At 42.0% G+C, this 20,608-nt stretch overlaps 3 protein-coding genes and 2 non-coding genes across 7 annotated transcripts; all 5 read left to right on the forward strand.

Annotated features, from left to right (window-relative positions):
• The first annotated feature begins 471 nt into the window (after positions 1-471).
• On the forward strand, positions 472-5,279 carry LOC121302346 (prostaglandin D2 receptor 2-like). Its single transcript, XM_041232260.1, has 2 exons — positions 472-582; positions 4,015-5,279. Exon 2 carries the CDS (start codon positions 4,033-4,035, stop codon positions 5,167-5,169), a length of 1,137 nt encoding a protein of 378 aa, XP_041088194.1. The 5' UTR covers positions 472-582; positions 4,015-4,032; the 3' UTR covers positions 5,170-5,279.
• Positions 5,280-8,899: 3,620 nt separating this feature from the next.
• trnae-cuc lies at positions 8,900-8,971 on the forward strand. Its single transcript has one exon. It is a non-coding gene; the product is annotated as a tRNA-Glu (tRNA).
• Positions 8,972-12,353: 3,382 nt separating this feature from the next.
• Positions 12,354-14,220, forward strand: LOC121302238 (DNA dC->dU-editing enzyme APOBEC-3G-like). Its single transcript, XM_041232076.1, has 3 exons — positions 12,354-13,239; positions 13,468-13,574; positions 13,842-14,220. Exons 1-3 carry the CDS (start codon positions 12,819-12,821, stop codon positions 13,935-13,937), a joined length of 624 nt encoding a protein of 207 aa, XP_041088010.1. The 5' UTR covers positions 12,354-12,818; the 3' UTR covers positions 13,938-14,220.
• A 1,348-nt stretch (positions 14,221-15,568) lies between these two features.
• On the forward strand, positions 15,569-15,640 carry trnae-cuc. The gene has a single exon. It is a non-coding gene; the product is annotated as a tRNA-Glu (tRNA).
• A 1,164-nt stretch (positions 15,641-16,804) lies between these two features.
• LOC121302237 (single-stranded DNA cytosine deaminase-like) lies at positions 16,805-19,368 on the forward strand. Of its 3 annotated transcripts, none has more exons than XM_041232074.1 (4): positions 16,805-17,240; positions 17,732-18,207; positions 18,332-18,386; positions 18,487-18,584. In XM_041232074.1, exons 1-4 carry the CDS (start codon positions 17,218-17,220, stop codon positions 18,515-18,517), a joined length of 585 nt encoding a protein of 194 aa, XP_041088008.1. In that variant the 5' UTR covers positions 16,805-17,217; the 3' UTR covers positions 18,518-18,584. The 3 variants fall into 3 exon arrangements, with proteins under 3 accessions (XP_041088008.1, XP_041088009.1, XP_041088006.1); XM_041232075.1 differs by having other exon boundaries at positions 18,335-18,386; XM_041232072.1 differs by lacking the exon at positions 18,332-18,386 and adding an exon at positions 19,078-19,368 and having other exon boundaries at positions 16,809-17,240.
• Positions 19,369-20,608: the final 1,240 nt, after the last annotated feature.

The following is a 20,608-nucleotide window of genomic DNA, read 5'->3' on the forward strand; positions in this document are numbered from 1 at the left end:
GGAAGGGGCTGCTCCAGTTGCCTAGTCATGCTGTCGAAGCAGGATCGCTGGGATCTTTGAAGACCGGACTAGATAAGGCTCTTAGATCACTCAGTTGCTCGTAAGAGATCTATCAAGATGTTTTTTTTTTTTATTTTTATTTTTTTTTATCAACTCTGCTGTCTCGGTCTAGATCAGGCAACGAGCAGAGAGGCTAGAGCCCCAGCACGAGCCTCGCCGCCCGCCCGACCCCCCCCCCCCACCCCCACCGCCCACCAGTAGAGATTGAGTTGTTGCATCTGGAGCAGAGCTGCTCCAGAGCCTAGCAGAGCGCGGCAGGCTGGCTGGCGATCTTGGATCCAGACTTCAGCAAGGCTCTTCTTGTTTCTCTTATGAAGAGCTATTTCTATCTCTCTCTCTCTCTCTCTCTCTCTCTCTCTCTCTCTCTCTCTCTCTCTCTCTCTCTCTCTCTCTCTCTCTCGTTTTGCAAAACAATAAAAACCACTGCAAGTATTGAGGGAAGGCGACACCTCACACTTCGGGTTTGCACGCATCGCTTACAGCGCAGAAGAAGCCCGGTTGCTCCACTCAGTCTGTCAGCCGGTAAGTACGCATCATTAACACGGCTATTTCTTGGGTTTTTTTGTACTGTACAGCTCTGGCCAAAAGTTTTGCAGCATCACCTTGTAGAATGAACTAACGTTGCTTCGTGAAAGTCATGTGAAAGCTGCTGAATAATGTTCCCTTGTTAACATACTGAATTCCACACCAGCGCTTTGTGATTGTCAGTAGAAATCGGATCTGAAAGCCCGAATTATTGCCCTTCTATTAAAGCTACCGGTCTACACTTTATTTTTTATGCGATATTAACTAGTAGTTGTATTTTGATTAGACGAAGCTAAATAAAATATATAAATGAGGTTCATATAGTTGCTAACTTTCTATTTTTATTGCGTTTCAGTCCTAAAATTCTTTATTTGCGCGGCTGTCTCTGTAGAGAAACGCGTCCTGCGAGTTTATGATAAATTGTATTGAAACAGGTCATTTTTTTTTTTTTTTAAATAAGCAGGACGCGGGTATTAAATCATAAATACGTTTCATTTCAATTGTAATATTCTGTGTTTTTTTTTTTTTTTTATGGTATATTTTGCTGTTTGTCAGTCTTGTGGAGCGCAGGTTCTCGTTATTTAGATGGTAATGTATTATTATTATTATTATTATTCATATTATTATTATTATTATTATTATTAGTATTTGAGTTATGGATTATAGTACACTTTCTCAGATTTAATGTGGCATGTCACGTAAAAAAACATAGAAACACCTATTACTATGATATATATTATTATATATATTTATATTATCTATATATATATATATATATATATATATGTATTAATAGATATATAGATATGTGCTATATATGTATCGAGTTATTACACACACAAAATCTTCGTTTGTGCACAGCATAGCGACCGAGACCCTGTTATTTAACATTAGGGTTAGGGTTAGAACTGTAGAAATTATATTGCATGCCCAAGATCACTTAATAATTACAATCTGTAAGTAGGACCAGCTGGATTCCAACTTTTTATTCATTATTGCTCTCTCAAGGGTTTGTGACGGCTATTGTATTCCGAATGGCCTCCTCTCGTTTGTAAATATTCTTTTGTTTTTAGCTGACGTTTCATATCCAGTGTTACCGCAACTTCAGTACAAACTGACAGGGTGCATTTAGACTCTTGAGAATGAGAATTACTGACTCCTGGAAACCCATCACCTTAATTAATATTTAAATTATTAGTCCTATTTAATGACCAATAGGGGGGCTTCATTACTTTTATACAGAACCTGGTTTTGGGGAGGGGCGTCTCTCATACAAGTACTAACCAAGTTCAGCTTTGCTTCGTGCTCAAACAAAAGGGGGTGCTAACAAAGACGGGTCATCAACTACATTTAAAGAAGGTACAAAGTCTGTCAATGAAATGTTCAAATTTAATATTGAACCAAAAATAACCCGCCACTTAGGGTTAGTGTTATTTGTAATTGATTAGCGCGCTTCGGTGATGGATCGCTACAGTAACGGAGCCCATGCCGTGTGCGCTGTTTATTCCATCTGTCTTTGTTAGGCTACCTTAAAAACTAATTTCCCAGCACGGAAAGTTTAATTGAATTGAGCCCTCCATGAACTTCACATCAAGGTGTGTTTTTATGACACCCGTCTCGTTTCATCGGCATCTAGTTTGGTTGTCGTGCCTGCTTCTGTTTTAATAAAGATAAAGACATGAGAAGGAGAGAGAGAGGAGAGAGAGAGAGAGAGAGAGAGGAAGGGAGAGAGAGAGAGAGAGAGGAAAAAGAGACAGGGGGAGAGAGAGGGAGAGAGAGAGAGGGAGAGAGGTAGAGAGAGATACAGAGGGAGAGGGGAGGGCGTATAGGGGACCAGATTTGCGAGAGGAAAAAAACAGGAGAGAGGAGAGAGAGGAGAAAGTCAGAGGGAGGGAGACAGAGAGCGAGAGTAGAGGTTCTTAGGGAAAAGTTGAAAAAAAGAGAGAGAAGGAGGAGAGAGAGTTAGAGAGAGAGGGAGAGAGATCCAGAGAGAGAGGAGAGGAGAGGAGAGAGAGAGAGGGAGAGAGGTAGAGAGAGATACAGAGGGAGAGTGAGAGAGAGAGACAGAGGGAGATAGGGACAGATTGAGAGAAAGAGGGAGAGACAAGGGAGAGGGAGAGAAAGACAGAGGGAGAGAGACAGAGAGAGAGGGCTAGAGAAAGAGAGAGGGAGAGGGAGACAGGGGGAAAGATAGCGAGACAGAGGGAGAGGGAGAGAGAGGAGAGGAGAGAGAGAGGAGAGAGGAGAGAGGAGAGGAGAGGAGAGAGAGCGAGAGAGAGAGAGGAGGAGAGAGGAGAGAGAGAGAGAGAAAGAGAGAAGGAGAGCGAGAGGAGAGGAGAGGGGAGAGAAGAGAGAGGCGAGAGGGGAGAGAGATGAGAGAGAAGGGAAGGAGAGGGCGAGGAGAGAGAGATGAGAGGGAGAGAGAGAGAGAGAGGACAGAGGGAGAGTTGGAACAGAGGAGAGAAAGAGGAGAGGAGATGAGCTAGCGAGAGCGAGATGAGGCGGGTTAAGAGGATGAGAAGGAGAGAGGATGACGAGAGAGACGAGGCGAGAGATCGGGAGGGAGGAGAGACCGTCAGAGGAAGAGCGAAGGAGGAGGAGTAGCGAGAGAGAGGACGATGGCAGGGAGAGCGAGTTGGACGCGGAGAGAGAGGGAGGAGAGAGAGAGAGAGAGGGAGAGAGAGAGCGAGAGAGAGCATGAGAGAGGAGAGAGAGGAGGAGATAAGGAATCGGAGGGAGGAGACAAGAAGCGGAGGAGAAGAGAGGAGGGGGAGGAGACGATCGAGAGGAGCGAGGGAGAGAGAGGATGGGAGGGAGCGAATCGGACTCGGAGGGAGCATAGGAGTGAGGGGGGAAGAGGAGAGAGGGCGAGAGGAGAGAGGAGGCGAGAGGAGGAGAGAGAGAGGAGAGGAGAGAGGAGAGAGAGAGGGAGAGAGAGAGCGAGAGAGAGACAGAGAGAGGGGAGAGAGAGAGAGGAGAGAGAGAGGGAGATGAGAGAGAGAGAGAGAGGAGGAGAGAAGAGAGGGAGGGTTAGAGAGAAGAGAGGCGGATTGTGAGCGGGGAGGAGAGGGAGAGAGGGAGAGGAGAGAGATAGAGAGAGAGGAGCAGGGAGGAGAGAGGGGAGTGGAGGTGAGAGAGAGGAGAGGAGAGAGAGAGAGGGAGGAGAGAGAGGAGGAGAGGAGAGAGAGGAGAGAAGAGAGAGGAGAGAGGAGAGGAGAGGAGAGAGGAGAGAGAGAGGGAGAGAGACAGAGAGAGGAGAGGAGGAGAGAGAGGATGAGCTTTTTTGTTTTGAGGAATGTTTATTATTTGTATTATAGCGAGAAGAGGTGAGAGGAGGAGGGAGAGAGAGAATTGCTTTTGTGCACTGTTTTATGCTGTACCGCGTGCAGTCATGCCAATAAATCATCCTTGCATTTGAATTTCACACAGAGAGAGAAAGCAGCAGCGATGCCTGACGATGCCAACAACAAGAGCCACCTGTGCCCAATCTTGCTAAACATGATCCAGCCGCAGAACACAACGGAGAGAGGCATCGATTACACATCCGTCTCAATCCTGAGCCTGGCCTCAGCCATGGGCATCCTGGAGAACGGGCTCATCCTCTGGGTGGTGGGCTTCCAGATGCACCGGACCGTCATCTCCGTGTGGATCCTCAACCTGGCGCTGTCCGACTTCCTGGCCACCACCACCCTGCCCTTCTTCGCCCACTACGTGGCGTCGGGCCACACGTGGCTCCTGGGGCGCACCTTCTGCAAGGTGCAGTCCACGGTCTTCTTCGTCAACATGTTCGTGAGCGCCTTCCTGCTGGCCGCCATCAGCGTGGACCGCTGCCTCCTGGTCCTCTTCCCAGTGTGGGCCCAGAACCGCCGGAGCGTGGCGCTAGCTTACCGGTTGAGTCTGGGGGCCTGGCTCCTGGCCCTGGCAAACGCCTTGCCGTACACGGTCTACCGCACCGTGATCAGGACCCAGGACGACCGGCTGCTGTGCTATCATGACTTTGCCCTGTACTCCCAGGTGTCTCCTCTTGGGATTGCAGACCTCTGCAGGTTCAGGCAAGGGCTGTCGGCAGCCTCCAAGTTTCTGTTGGCTTTTCTCATCCCCTTACTGATCATTAGTGGGAGCCACGTGGCCGTGGCCCTGAGGTTGAGGAAGAGGCGTGGAGGAGGCAGTGACAGGCAGTCCGGGAGGCTCCTGAAGCTGGTGGTGGCCGTGGTGGTGGCGTTCCTCTGCTGCTGGTCACCCTACCACGTGATGTGCGTGGTGGAGGCGATCAGCCACGATCAGCCGCGTTTCCAGGGCTTGGTGCAGAAGGGCCTCCCGCTGGCCACCAGCTTCTCCTTCCTCAACTGTGTCCTTAACCCTTTCCTGTATGTCTTCAGCTGCCCCAATTTCTCCAACCGGATCCAGCAATCGCTGAGATCGGTCCTGGAAGGGGCGTTGATGGAGGACACCGAGGTCTTCTCCCGTCGGGGAACCCCACACAGCCTCAGCTCCTCTTCCCTGTCCACAAGGATTGCCTTGTCCACCTACACCTTCCAGCAATACAATGAGTCCAAGGAGAACTCGTCTTCCGTAGAGTCTTAGTAAAAGGCAGGCTGGGTGTTCCAGCTGTTAAAGAAAAGGGATCTTGACACCAGGAGGTTCAAATCCCCCGAAGCACACTGACTCATTGTGTGTGAGACCCTGAGCAAGTCACTGACCCTCCTTGTGCTCCGTCCTTCGGACGAGACGCCAAACAAACAAGGTCCTATTGGAAGAGACTCTGCAGCAGCCCCTGACTCGCTGTGTGTGTGTGAGAGACCCTGAGCAAGTCATTGAACCTCCTTGTGCTCCCGTCCTTCGGCAGAGTCTCTTCCAATAGGACCTCGTTTGCTTGGCGTCTCATGCAAGGACGCAGCACAAGGAGGTTCACTGACTTGCTCAGGGTCTCTCACACACACACAGTGAGTCAGTGAGCGGGTGTTGAAACCCACTGGTGATCAAGAAACCCTTTGGGACCATGGTATCAAGACCCCTTTCAATTTTTTTTTTTTTTTGTTTTCCTCTTTATAATAATTAATACAACTGTTGATGCAGAGTTCACCCCCTAGTCACTGTGTCTCTTAAATGAATAATAATAATAATAAGAAGAAGAAGAAGAAGAAGAAGAAGAAGAAGAAGAAGAAAGAAAGAAGAAGAAGAAGAAGAAGAAGAAGAAGAAGAAGATGTGTGTGTGTGTGTGTGTGTGTGTGTGTGTGTGTGTGTGGTGTGTGTGTGTTTTTTCCTATGAACTATAAATATATTATATAACCTGGATTATATATATATATATATTCATATATATATAATATAATATATATATATATATATATATATATATATATATCAAACATTTCGACGTGTGTGCAAATGTTTTATAAAAGTTGCGAAATGCAGCACATTTAAAAAATAAAGCAGTTTTATTTGAATTGGAAATGCAAACAGTGTTAAAACTCTCAGCAATGCATATTGTTAAATAAATATTATACTACTGACTTTGATCTGTGCGTGTTATCTGCTCTCTGCTCTCTGCTCTCAGCTCTCTGCTATCTGCTACTATTTCTCCCTCAGCCACAGGAACGAGGGAGTTGTCGAATCAAAGGCAGGAGGCTTTTCAGAAGCTGTTTAAGACGCCTTTTCACAAAGCGGTCTGACATTTCCATGCACGTGTGTTTCTGTATCGCTGATTACCGAGTGGGAATTGCAATTCTCACACCCAGAGGGGTTTCCATGCAGGCGGGTAGATAAAGGAATACAATGACAAATCTGAAGGGTGTTCTGATACATTTGCACAGGGCTGTAGCTGCCCAGAAAGACAACGATCTGACTCTAGTGTTCAGTCACCGCGCGAAGTGTCCCAAGCATGATTACTGTAAGGCGGGGGCGGGGGCGGGGGTGGTGATTCAGTCGCTAAACAGCTTTTTGCTCGATTCAAGACTACTCCTCTAGTGAGGCAAAATAAATCTCTGTGCAAATTAACATCCACTGTCTGATAGGTTAACTATTACCATTTTTAAAAACATTTAACGCATAATAACTACACACAGAGAGAGAGAGAGAGAGAGAGAGAGAGAGAGAGAATTTTTTTAATATATTTTTTTAATTGCGACAACTGTATTTTACACTACTTCTCAAGTGCATGTAAATACCAGTGGAAAGAGCAGGCAGAATAAGGGATAGCTGTGATAGCAGCATAATACATGAAATAGTGCATTAAATACAGTGGAAAGAGCAGAATACAGGATAGCAGCATAATACATGAAATAGTGCATTAAATACAGTGGAAAGAGCAGAATACATGATAGCAGCATAATACATGAAATAGTGCATTAAATACAGTGGAAAGAGCAGAATACATGATAGCAGCATAATACATGAAATAGTGCATTAAATACAGTGGAAAGAGCAGAATACAGGATAGCAGCATAATACATGAAATAGTGCATTAAATACAGTGGAAAGAGCAGAATACATGATAGCAGCATAATACATGAAATAGTGCATTAAATACAGTGGAAAGAGCAGAATACATGATAGCAGCATAATACATGAAATAGTGCATTAAATACAGTGGAAAGAGCAGAATACAGGATAGCAGCATAATACATGAAATAGTGCATTAAATACAGTGGAAAGAGCAGAATACAGGATAGCAGCATAATACATGAAATAGTGCATTAAATACAGTGGAAAGAGCAGAATACAGGATAGCAGCATAATACATGAAATAGTGCATTAAATACAGTGGAAAGAGCAGAATACAGGATAGCAGCATAATACATGAAATAGTGCATTAAATACAGTGGAAAGAGCAGAATACAGGATAGCAGCATAATACATGAAATAGTGCATTAAATACAGTGGAAAGAGCAGAATACAGGATAGCAGCATAATACATGAAATAGTGCATTAAATACAGTGGAAAGAGCAGAATACAGGATAGCAGCAGAATACATGAAATAGTGCATTAAATACAGTGGAAAGAGCAGAATACAGGATAGCAGCAGAATACATGAAACAGTGCATTAAATACAGTGGAAAGAGCAGAATACAGGACAGCAGCATAATACATGAAATAGTGCATTAAATACAGTGGAAAGAGCAGAATACAGGATAGCAGCATAATACATGAAATAGTGCATTAAATACAATTTTTTTTTTTTTTTTATTGCGACTGTATTTATCCCGCCTATTCTAAAAAATATTTTGTTTAATCTTCGATACAGCCCATGGCACTGGCGACAGGATCTTCCGTGCGAGTTTCATTACATTACAAATTGTGTAGCAAAACGCCTATAATGATGCATCCCACGCAGGAGAGGACGTTTCTAGTATATTTTGTTTTTGGTTTTTTTCTTAAGCAATCTCGTTTTTCGCTAACAGGATGCTGCAATCTTATCTCCTCAGGGCATCTCGGGGTCGGTTCTTCCAGATCTCTTCTTCTGCAGAGATAAGAGGAGGCAGAGCGGGAAACGTGAAGTTATCGTTTGATGCAGCCTTCCGCCGAATAGACAAAAACAACGACACTCTAATATTGATAGTTATCTTCTTTCAAAATATCATTCTGTCTTGTGAAACGTCTTGTATTATTACTTGATAAAAGTATGGCAGACAGTGTACAGCACAGAGAGATGTTGTAAAGCACAGAGAGGTCTGGTAAAGCACAGGGAAGCATTGTAAAGCACAGAGAGGTCTGGTAAAGCACAGGGAAGCATTGTAAAGCACAGAGAGGTCTGGTAAAGCATAGGGAAGCATTGTAAAGCACAGAGAGGTCTGGTAAAGCATAGGGAAGCATTGTAAAGCACAGAGAGGTCTGGTAAAGCATAGGGAAGCATTGTAAAGCACAGAGAGGTCTGGTAAAGCATAGGAATGCATTGCAAAGCACAGAGAGGTCTGGTAAAGCACAGGGAAGCATTGAAAGCACAGAGAGGTCTGGTAAAGTGTAATAAAGCACGGTAAAGCAGAACTATGATAAGCCTATATTAAAAGAGTAGGAACAGAGAGTTTTTGACCTATCATCACTTCAATATTCATTGCATTGGACTCGGAACTGCACAATTAATAATGCAGCAAATATGCAACAGGCCGGAGCTGACGCGCCATTTGCTTTACGTCATTCATTTCCCAACATTAGACGCTTTTTCCTGTGTCTCGTAACACTGTTGTTGTTTTATTATATATATATATATATATATCTCAACACTTTCGTTTTCAGCGAGCTTGCTTTACCAGCAGGTTTCAGTATCGTAGTGGTTATCACGATCGCCTCACACGCGAAAGATATATTTCTACAGCTTCCCTGGTGGTCTAGTGGTTAGGATTCGGCGCTCTCACCGCCGCGGCCCGGGTTCGATTCCCGGTCAGGGAACTTCCTTTTTTTCTACATTATTGTAATTATAATAAGTAATTATGGATAATGTATTTATTTCTTTGTTTCTTAAGCAATTACAAGCGAAAACAAATTGCAAATAACATTTGAACATTAAAAAAAGTAAAAATAAATCAAGTTGCAGTTCTGAATAATAGAACCACAAGATGGCAGTGTGACCTCTGAAATCGCACTGTGGAGAGCATCACTTTGAAGCCTGTTGGGCGCTTTTAAACTGAGCGGCTGAGAAAGAATTTCTTTCCAATTCCATTGTATTTAATGCTCTATTTCATGTATTATGCTGCTATCGTGTATTCTGTTCATTCCACTGTATTTAATGCACTATTTCATGTATTATGCTGCTATCCTGTATTCTGCTCTTTCCACTGTATTTAATGCACTATTTCATGTTTATGCTGCTATCCTGTATTCTGTTCTTTCCACTGTATTTAATGCACTATTTCATGTATTATGCTGCTATCGTGTATTCTGCTCTTTCCACTGTATTTAATGCACTATTTCATGTATTATGCTGCTATCCTGTATTCTGCTCTTTCCACTGTATTTAATGCACTATTTCATGTATTATGCTGCTATCCTGTATTCTGCTCTTTCCACTGTATTTAATGCACTATTTCATGTATTATGCTGCTATCCTGTATTCTGCTCTTTCCACTGTATTTAATGCACTGTTTCATGTATTATGCTGCTATCATGTATTCTGCTCTTTCCACTATTTAATGCACTATTTCATGTATTAAGCTGCTATCATGTATTCTGCTCTTTCCACTGTATTTAATGCACTATTTCGTGTATTATGCTGCTATCCTGTATTCTGCTCTTTCCACTGTATTTAATGCACTATTTCATGTATTATGCTGCTATCCTGTATTCTGCTCTTTCCACTGTATTTAATGCACTATTTCATGTATTATGCTGCTATCCTGTATTCTGCTCTTTCCACTGTATTTAATGCACTATTTCATGTATTATGCTGCTATCCTGTATTCTGCTCTTTCCACTGTATTTAATGCACTATTTCATGTATTATGCTGCTATCCTGTATTCTGCTCTTTATACTCTATTTAATGCAGCCCCTGACTCACCGTATGTGACCCTGAGCGAGTCATTGAACCTCCTTGTGCTCCGTCCTTCGGATGAGACGCCAAACAAACGAGGTCCTATTGGAAGAGACTCTGCAGCACCCCTGACTCACTGTGTGTGTGAGAGAGACCCTGAGCGAGTCACTGAACCTCCTTGTGCTGCGTCTTTGGGGTGAGGCGTTGTTGTAAGCGACTCTGCAGCTGATGCACAGTTCACACACCCTAGCCTCGGATCTTGTAAAGTGCTTTGTGATGGTGGTCTGCTATGAAAGGCGCTATATAAAGATTATTACTGTACACACATACAGTCAGGACCATAACCTGACATTCTCCAGAGGTCACACTGAGGTTTCAAGCTACTTGGTATTGACTATGCAACCTGCAAATCTGTGTTGCACGGCAAACCAACAGAAAACATGAAGGAGTCTTTTCTACTTCAACAGATTTGTTAACAGGAGCGTCAGCATTGATGACGCAAAAAAACAAAAAAAAAAAACAAGCGAGGACTCGACCTCATAGCTAGAGAAGTTCGTGTATACAGTATATGTGAATACACATTTGAAAGCAAATGTGATTGCACGTTTCACGTTACATATTGTCACATTACCATAAGCAACGTTGGGGGGGCTGAAATCAAGTGAATTCCTCCATAACACGATAGGCATGCAGCTGTTCCACTGTGTTACTTTGTAGAATGATAGACTGCGATACGTTGTTCCTTCTAATTGTTTGAAAAAGGAGAGTCCTATACTATATATATATATATATATATATATATATATATATATATATATATATATATATATATATATATATATATATATATGCTTTATATCTTTAAAACAGAAAAACTACCACGTCCTCTTTCACAATCCAGCTCTCTCCTGCCCCTTGTGGTTCCTATCGTGCTGCAATTGTAGGTGACTGATTTGGCAGCTATGGCAAGCCGTTTAAACATTTAATCCTCAATTGCTGATATCAAGAATAGCATTATTAAATGTTAAAAAGGCTTGCCATAGTATGCAGCTAAAAGTTGGCGATCAGGTCCACGGTGTTGATTCTGCACGACAGCAAAGCATACTGACACGGCGGTGTTGCTTTAATCACACAGCAGACCCAGTGGCAGAGTTGGGTACTACACATTGACTCGTCATTAAATGATAAGCATCAATATTACCGGTGTCAGTAACATAACGATTATGCAACAATATGTTGTTCTCCGAGAAGCTTGAAACGTGCAATCACACTTGCATTCACCAAAATTTGCTTTCATAATTGCATTCAAATCTGCCAAAAGGAAATTCTCTGTACTTGTGGAACACGGTGTGGCCTGTTCTCATGTTTAACCCAAACGGGAATTAACGAATCTCAACCCCTGGAGAAAATAAAGTCGGTGTGTCCTACATGCAATCGGGAATGGTAAATTCAAAATCAAACCACCGGTGCGCTACCGTATGTCAGGATGTGTTTGTCAAAGAAAGCTCCATGCAAAATAAACTGCAACGTTGCCTCAGCAACGTTCAATGTGCAAACAAACTGTGCCCAGTGCTGAATGAACTGGTAACGAAGACTCAAGCACAGGATCTCATTCAATCAGGAGAGTTAGGAAAAGGCTTTCTACAAGTAGTTACCCATATACACATACAAGTTTCCATCATTCTGCTGCCGAAAAGAAAATCCGAACGCCAATGAGGACCGTGTATTGAAAGAGGTTGGCTGAGATATTATAAACGAGACAGGTAACTCTCTCCAATCCCCGGTATTGAAACGATATTATTCTAACCGGTGTAACGTCTGTTTGGGCTCTCTCTCTCTCTCTCTCTCTCTCTCTCTCTCAACAGTGTGATCCAGTCCTGGTCTAACTAGGAGTTTAATAATAAGACACACCTGAGCTTGTTAGCTAGACACACTGGGGCTGATCAAGCTGGTAGTGAAACCTGGACTGGGTGACACTGCTGTGCAATAGGAGTCTTATGTTTCCAGCCCTGAATTATGCGTCTCCACGTCTGGCTACGACTGTTTAAATAACGTTGCCTGTATTTTTTGGTTGTTAACATCCTGACAACTTTTTTTACAATTAGAACTTCATACTCTGTTTCAGAGATCTTGCACTGGTCACGTGTAATGTAATATTTTTGGGCAGCTCTTCAAAGGTAATTAGTATGTAAATCTGAGTATCGGCACACTCCTATCAAGAACACGTAGCTATTGTGCAAACCAGCTGATCCATAAATGATATTAAAGGAACTAATAATCTGATCAATCATATCATCATCTGCGTTTCTTTTTGTTATTGGAAAGGATAAGGGATCGTTTTTGCATGAGATATCAGATAATATGTATATAGTGTTGAGCACTGTATAAATACACTATGGACAGAGAATGTGCTGCTGTCAGACTCCGGTCCTCTTCAAAAACAGACAACAGGATCAATTCATAACCCAGGTAAGTGACTGATATTTGAATGAATTAGTATAGATAGCCCAACGACAAACTGCAAATGAAGAGATATGTTTTAAGAAATTAATAACAACGCTAATTTATTATTATTACTGATTTGATATATATAAATATAGGATGTGGTTAATTGAGAATAGAATTTAAATGTAATCTCAAGTAATAGAGATATGATATAGACACAAATTTTGAACAGGAATGCAGTTTTTAATTCATAAGGCACTACTAATTTTTGTCAACTTTCTTGCCCCCCCCCCCCCATACCACACCCAGCCCTCTATATCAAAATGAAAAAAATCTCCACCTGCGTTTTCACTAAACAGTTTATAAACCTGCCATACGCCACAGGCCTAAACAGAACGTGGCTGTGCCAGATTGTGAAGGAGCGCGGTGGAGCTGAGAGTTTAAAGGTGCACAGAAATCGAAAGCAGCACGCAGAAACGATCTGCTTGCGGGAAAACGAACCTGTAGTTCAAGCTGAAATAACCTGGTACATTTCCTGGAGCCCCTGCTATATGTGCGCTCCTGAAATAATTACATTTATCGAGAAGAACCCCAATGTGAAGCTCAATATATTTGCTTCCCGGCTCTATTATGGTAATTACAACATTGTAAATAAACATGATGAAATAATTCAACGTTGCAGAGAGGGCTTAGGCAATCTGGAACGACATGAAAGAATTGGTTTAAAAGTGATGACCTTAACAGGTGAGTTATTATTAGTATTATTATTATTATTATTATTATTATTATTATTATTATTATTAAATCTGTTTTTTCTGCTTTGGGGTTGTGTGAGAGGAATAACAGACAAGCAATCTGAAGCCTCGTTTTCTCGTACAAGGTGTGACCGTCGGCTGTGATTGCTGTGATTATGTAGACATAGAGAGGTTACGAGTTCATATGGACTGACTTGTGTTTTGTGTTCCTATTCAGATTTCCAGCACTGTTTTGATCGCTTTGTTAATGGCAGCGGATTTAGACCCTGGCGTATGCTTGAAGCTAATTCAAAACTCTATGCTGACATGCTCAAAGAGATCATTGTAAGGACGGCTGATCATTTTGATATTCACAACGCAGTGTTGAAGAAGGAGTTGTACATTGAAGTCGAGAAACTCTGGGAGAGGTGGTCTGTTAAAAGTGATTAGAAGCAAAGGTAGAAACATAAACAAATGTAAGAAAGAAATCAAAGAAAGATGGAAAGCTTAGCAAGGTAGAAAGAAAATAGTTCTAAAAAAAATAAGCATTCAGAAAGCAAGATCATGTTTAAAATTACCCACCGCTGTCACCGCTCCTTCTGTCATATTTAGGAAGATGAGAGAATAAAGAAAGCAGAGAAAGACAAGCTGGCCCCCGCTGGGAAAGAGAAGCTGAGAAAGGTCCCGAGTCCCTCTTCAGCCTGCTGACCCCAGCTGTGCCCCGGCCCGCAAGCTGAGCTCCTCGGACTCTGGCCGGCTTGTCACCCGAAGCGAATGCGCCCCACACTCGGAGGAGCGCTCGTTCAGCTTCATGGCTTCGACTCTCTGGGACTCTCTCCCAGCTTTGGATACGCGACGCTCCCATCGTCGCTCGCTTTAAATTAACTCTCCAGACCCGCCTGTTCTCTCTTAGTTGTTGTGTTTCTGCTACTATTTCATGTATTCTGCTGCTATCCTGTATTCTGCTCTTTCCACTGTATTTAATGCACTATTTCATGTATTCTGCTGCTATCCTGTATTCTGCTCTTTCCACTGTATTTAATGCACTATTTCATGTATTCTGCTGCTATCATGTATTCTGCTCTTTCCACTGTATTTAATGCACTATTTCATGTATTATGCTGCTATCCTGTATTCTGCTCTTTCCACTGTATTTAATGCACTATTTCATGTATTATGCTGCTGTCCTGTATTCTGCTCTTTCCACTGTATTTAATGCACTATTTCATGTATTATGCTGCTATCCTGTATTCTGCTCTTTCCACTGTATTTAATGCACTATTTCATGTATTATGCTGCTATCCTGTATTCTGCTCTTTCCACTGTATTTAATGTATTATGCATTGTGTGTGTTTTTACTGTATATCATGTATGATGCATTTCTCTGTGTTTGTAGTGTTATGGATTTTCTTGTATTTATTGCATCTTGTAAAGCGCTTTGTGATGGTGCTCCACTATGAAAGGCGCTATATAAAATAAAGATTGATTGATTGACTGATAATCAATCAGCCATATTCATGTTATATGATATATCCATCATTCGTATCTAGGCAGAAGATTGAACTGAAAGTTATAAAGGTATTCTAGTTTGCACAAATACTTCAATCAAACTTGTTTTGTGCTGACAGCCAATCAGCGGCTTTTAACGCTATCTACGTCGCCTTAACTTACTCCTTCCATACAGTAAAAATATTAACAGTTAGTTTTAAGCATATAGCTCAACACGTCAACAGAACTGGTTTGACTGACATGAAGTCAGCAAAAGACATACTCTTTCTTTGTGGTTTTGCAAAACGCTTGCAAAAGGTGGAATCTGCGAACCCCTGCGAACATGCAGAATTGCAGGGTTCACAAATGCGGCCCGTGTTAAACTGGCTAGGGAAGCTTTGCATTAAAAACGCAGGAAAATCTCACAATGTTTAGAGACAGTCTTTCAATGATTCCCCCTCTGGAAAGGGAAGAAACGGCTGGTGAAACAATTAGAGCTTGTGCCATCAAACTGGAACAGGAGATCGCCTACACCGCCCCGCACAGGGTGCGTGTTTATCGGGAATTGAACGTGTTCCGCTTCGACTGAGGAAGAGAAGCAGAACAAACAGTGCGGGGCAAGTGCACATACTTACACACACACCCACACTCACCCACACTCACACACTCACACACACACACCCACACACCCACACACACTCACCCACACTCACACACACACCCACACACACACACACACACACACACCCACACACACCCACACCCACACACACCCACACTCACACTCACCCACACTCACACCCACACTCACCCACACACACACATAAATGAACCCAGACATACTTGCAGCTTCCCTGGTGGTCTAGTGGTTAGGATTCGGCGCTCTCACCGCCGCGGCCCGGGTTCGATTCCCGGTCAGGGAACGTCTTCTTTTCTTTGTACGTAATTGTTTCGAACTATTACACAATGTAACAATTTTTTTATTTTTTTTGTTCCTGGGTAGTAAGTGTTATTTCCTAATTGCTTATGCCTCAAAAGTATAGAAAATGGCTATTATTCCCCACAAACTTTGCTTTTGTGACCAGGACAGTGAAATGTCAAAATATCACTATTTCCAATGGGAAAACGGGCAAATGTGTGTCTTTTCGTTCACATAAAGTCAGAATAAAACAACATATGAATTCAAATTAACATGTATTTATACTAAAGTAATACAAAAATGACTACAAAAGATTTAGAAGTGAGTAGTTTTTCGAGGTTTACGATTATACTGTATTTACTGTCCATTTTCTATACTTTTGAGGCATAAGCAATTAGGAAATAACACTTACTACCCAGGAACAAAAAAAAAAAAATTGTTACATGGTGTTATCAATCAATATTTCTTTTATATAGCATAGTTTAGTTGTGATAAGAAAAGTTGGCAGATTACACACACACACGCCGAAGCCTTTTTATCTGAGAATACTGTTTTGCAGGTCCGAACACAACAACAAGATGGCACTGTGACCTCAGAAATAGCACGGTGGAGCCCCGAGTGTGAGTCTCGGTGTGAGTGTCGTTCGCAAGAGTGACCGAATTGACCGCAGAACAGCTACAGATTTCACGCATGTACATTATCATCTCTGTCTCACCTCACAGCCCGGCTGACGCTCCCATCCAGCCAGAACTTGCTGGAGAGGCACAGGCATGCATATTTAGAGATATATACACACAGAAGCAATCAATCACACTAAGCCGTTGTCACGACAGGACAGGCGATATCTCGTGACAGGTTAGGATTGAGGAAAGGGCATGTTTAGGAGATGAATCAGTGCCGATTTCTGGTTTTGTAACATATTTTAGGAGTTCACGGCGATGATTTGAAAACGAAATGGTAATACCTGTTTCTGATTTTTGCCTTATGAATACTATAGCAGCTTGTTTACAGCACAGGGCTGCTTCTGGAAGAAGGTGTCCCTGATTAACAAGGTTGTTGGCGCATATACTTGAATAACCTGAAGTTCACGCTTTCTGAAACTATCATTATCAGCCCTGTGCGCATTTCTGACGCGCTGTCGATCTCTACCACAGTCTAACATTATCTCATGATAGCTTCGGATTGAGGGAAGTGTGCGTTTTTTGGTTTTGTAACATATTTTCACTGTGAGTTGACGGCGAGGGAAGGGCAGCTCTTTTCTTGTTTTTGAAAACCAAACGGGTGCGTTTTTGGTTTATTCAATACCTGTGCCTCGGGCATAAATGTTTTTAATAAGTGCATACGGGTATCCGCACACCCTTACTAAGAACACACAGCTAAAGGAGCAAACAATCTATTTATAACACCAGCCTCCTCTGTTCTGGTTTTTGTGTGGCTGGTATGATCATCTAGTTTTGCAAGAGGCGTCTGATAATATGTGCGCGACATCCCATTGTGTCGAGTCCTATATAAACACACCGCGGGCATCACAGAGAAAATGTTACCGTCGAACCCCGCTCCTGTTCAAACGCACACGGCAGAATGATTTCGTTACGCAGACTCAGGTGAGTGACTGAGAGCCGAATGAATTAGTATGGAGAGCTTAAAAGTTCTTGGGTTAGGGTTAGGGTTAGGGTTAGGCTTAGGGGTAGGGTTAGAGGTAGGGTTAGGGTTAGGTTTGGTGGAATCCCAATCAAACCACCAATCGTTAATCCCCATCCCAATCCAATCCCACGATCCCGAATCCCAAACAATCCCAATCCCCATCCTAATTTCCATCCCAATCCAATCCTAAGCCAAATCAGGGATCTTACAATAGTGGTAATTAGGTAGTAGTCAAATCTACATACCAGTTAGTACAAAAATCATCAAGTCTTCAGTCTAATCAGAGCCATCTCTCAGAGAAGAGATCCTCTCTCCTCTCTCTTCCTCTCTCTCTCTCTCTCTCTCTCTCTCTCTCTCTCTCTCTCTCTCTCTCCTCTCCCCTCTCTTTTTATTCTCTCCCCCCCCCCCCGCTCTCTTTTTTGGCCAACTTTCTTTCTTTTGTTTTTTCCAGCTCTTTTATCAAAATGAATAAAATACCGTACAACACTTTCACTTTCCACTTCCAAAACCTGCAACGAGCCCCGCGCAGAAACGAGACGTGGCTGTGCCAGATTCTGAGCAGGAAAGACGGGGAAGCAGTTCTGCAGGTGTTCAGAAACAAAGGGTCCGAACACGCAGAGGAAATCTGCCTGCGGGAAAACGAAGCTGCGATTCAAGTTGCTGATCGATATGAGATCACCTGGTACACGACCTGGAGCCCCTGTGAAAGATGCTCACCCAAGATACTTGAGTTTGTGAAGAACCACCCCAATGGGAAGCTGAATATCTTTGCCTCCCGGCTGTATTACTGTGAAGAACCCGCCAATCTGAAATCAAAAATACCTAAAAAACAAATTGAAATTAAAGAAAAAATCCAGGGTTGTAGAGAGGGGTTACGCAAGCTTGAACGACATGGGAAAATTTGTTTAAAAATGATGACTTTGACAGGTGAATTTTTATTATTATTATTATTATTATTATTATTATTATTAGGAACCGTGTATAATAATAAGTTTGTCCTTCTGTAATAAAGTTGATAACAGGACTGACAGTTCAAAACAAACTCTACCAGCAGGGCACGAACTCAACCAAACCGAAGACAGGGAGCGAGCACTCTTGTGGTTTATGTATGTCACCAGAAACCCTCGATAGAATTACAGCCTTATTTTACACCCAACTTGTTTATGGGTTTATAGGGACTCACCCCTCTCTTGTGTTCCTATTCAGAGATTCAGGACTGTTTTCATCGCTTTGTTGAATTTCAACCCTGGGGAAAGCTTGAAGAAGATTCACAACTCTATGCCGAGAAGCTGAAGGAGATAACTGTAAGGGCACCCGATAATACTCGTGATAATCACAATGCAGGGCTCAAGCAGGATTTATACATTGAATCGAGAAATCCTGAGAGAGATGCGTGGTCTGCTGGAAGTGACTAGAAAGAAAGACAGAAAGAAAGAAAGGGAAAGACAGAAAACAAAATAAATGAGGTTCTTTCTTTCTTATTATATAAGTATATGTTGTTTAACCCCCCCCCCCCCCCCCTCACAAAGAACCTCACAAAGCGCTTTAAAGAGGCAGGCTGTGAACTGCGCGTTATATACAGAGTCACTTCCAATAGGACGTTGGTTTAACACCTCAGCCGCAAGGACTGAGCACAAGGAGGTGAGGCGACTAGCTCAGGGTCACACACACACGACGAGTCAGACAGTGGTAGGAGCGGGGTTTAAACTGGGGACCTTCGGGTTAGAAAGCCCCTGGATTTTAAGCACCAAACCAAATTACCAACTGCTATCATCGCTCCTTGTTTTAATGTTTTAGAAAGAAGAAAGAAAAAAGAAAGGCAAGGCTGCCACTAAGAAAGACGAGCAGACTTCCACCAAGAGAGAGCAGCGAAACCAACAGCGCGGCACAACGGCATGACCCGGACAAGCGGCCAGTCCGCTCTCTGCGCCTCACCTCTTATTATAGAGCCCGCACTGCAGCTTCAATACCGTGCGCTTCAAAGACAGGCTGAGACGCGCCTCTCTCTTAATTATTCAATTCAGTGTGATTCATATCTGTCAATGCATGGGTGTTCTTCTATTAGGAGTGGAGTATTTTAAAATAATATGTTTTTTTATGAGCTTTTAATCGATTATTATTATTATTATTATTATTATTATTATTATTATTATTATTATTATTATTATTATTTGTAAGCTATTTCCCTAACCTGGGAGTTAGTAACAAAACTTTTAGTACACAACAAATAAAAGCAGCCGTACTATAATTTGTACGTATAAATTTATAACTGAGATTTGGGTACCCTTTAATTTTATACAAACAAAACCCACTTAATAAATAATATTAATTAATTATTATTATTATTATATATTATTATTATTATTATTATTATTATTATTCCATATTACTGACTCGTTTCCCGGCGACTCGGGGGGTGCCTGATTTCTGCAGGATTTATAGCCCAAAGTCACTCCAAAAATAGCCAAACAAATCATCCAATTCTTTGTTTTAACTGAAAGCAATCTTATTATTATTAACACGCGTGTCTGTGCGTAAAACAAACCAAGTTGATAAAAAAAACTACAAGTCCCAGTCCAGCTCGTCCCACGAATTCCGTACAGAAGCTCTGAAGGGACAAACGAACAATCATACCAGACCAGCAACCCCTTTATTGAAATACTAACGCTGGCGCCTAACCCCAGCAGTCTCAATCTTTTAAAGTTATACCAATAATCCAATGACATTATCAAACCCGCGACTCCCTTACTATTCCCCGCGGCTGTTTTATAAAAAGTAGCCCAATACCGCGGGCAACACTGCCCTCTCTCTGAAAGCTGTTTGTTCTGAGTAGTAGTTTTTTTTTTTCTTTTTAAGTATTTATTTTTGTAACTGCAGTAGGTCTTATTCTTTAGCACAATCTCAAACTTCTCTTTTTGCAAGTGTCCGCTCTTTGCAGTTAACGCCTTTCTAACGCGTTAAACCCCTTTCCGTGCGTCATTTTCATTTTGTTTCGTGCGTGATGACGTGTGGTTTTTAAAAATCTTTTCTTTCATTTGCTTTCTTTTTTTTTTTTTTTTTTTTGGTTTTTTGTTTTTTCTCGCACGTGTTTTTATTGTATTTAATTTTTTAACTGCCTCATTGTGTAAAATACATTCGCGTACTCCCCACCTTTATTTTGTAATAATATATATATATATATATATATATATATATATATATATATATATATATATATATATATATATATATATATATATATATATATATATATATATATATATATATATATGATTATAATATATATATATAATATAGGGGGTCATTTTCTAAATGAGCGTTGCCGTAA

Source organism: Polyodon spathula, chromosome 29 (assembly GCF_017654505.1).
Source record: "Polyodon spathula isolate WHYD16114869_AA chromosome 29, ASM1765450v1, whole genome shotgun sequence".
NCBI lineage: Eukaryota > Metazoa > Chordata > Actinopteri > Acipenseriformes > Polyodontidae > Polyodon > Polyodon spathula.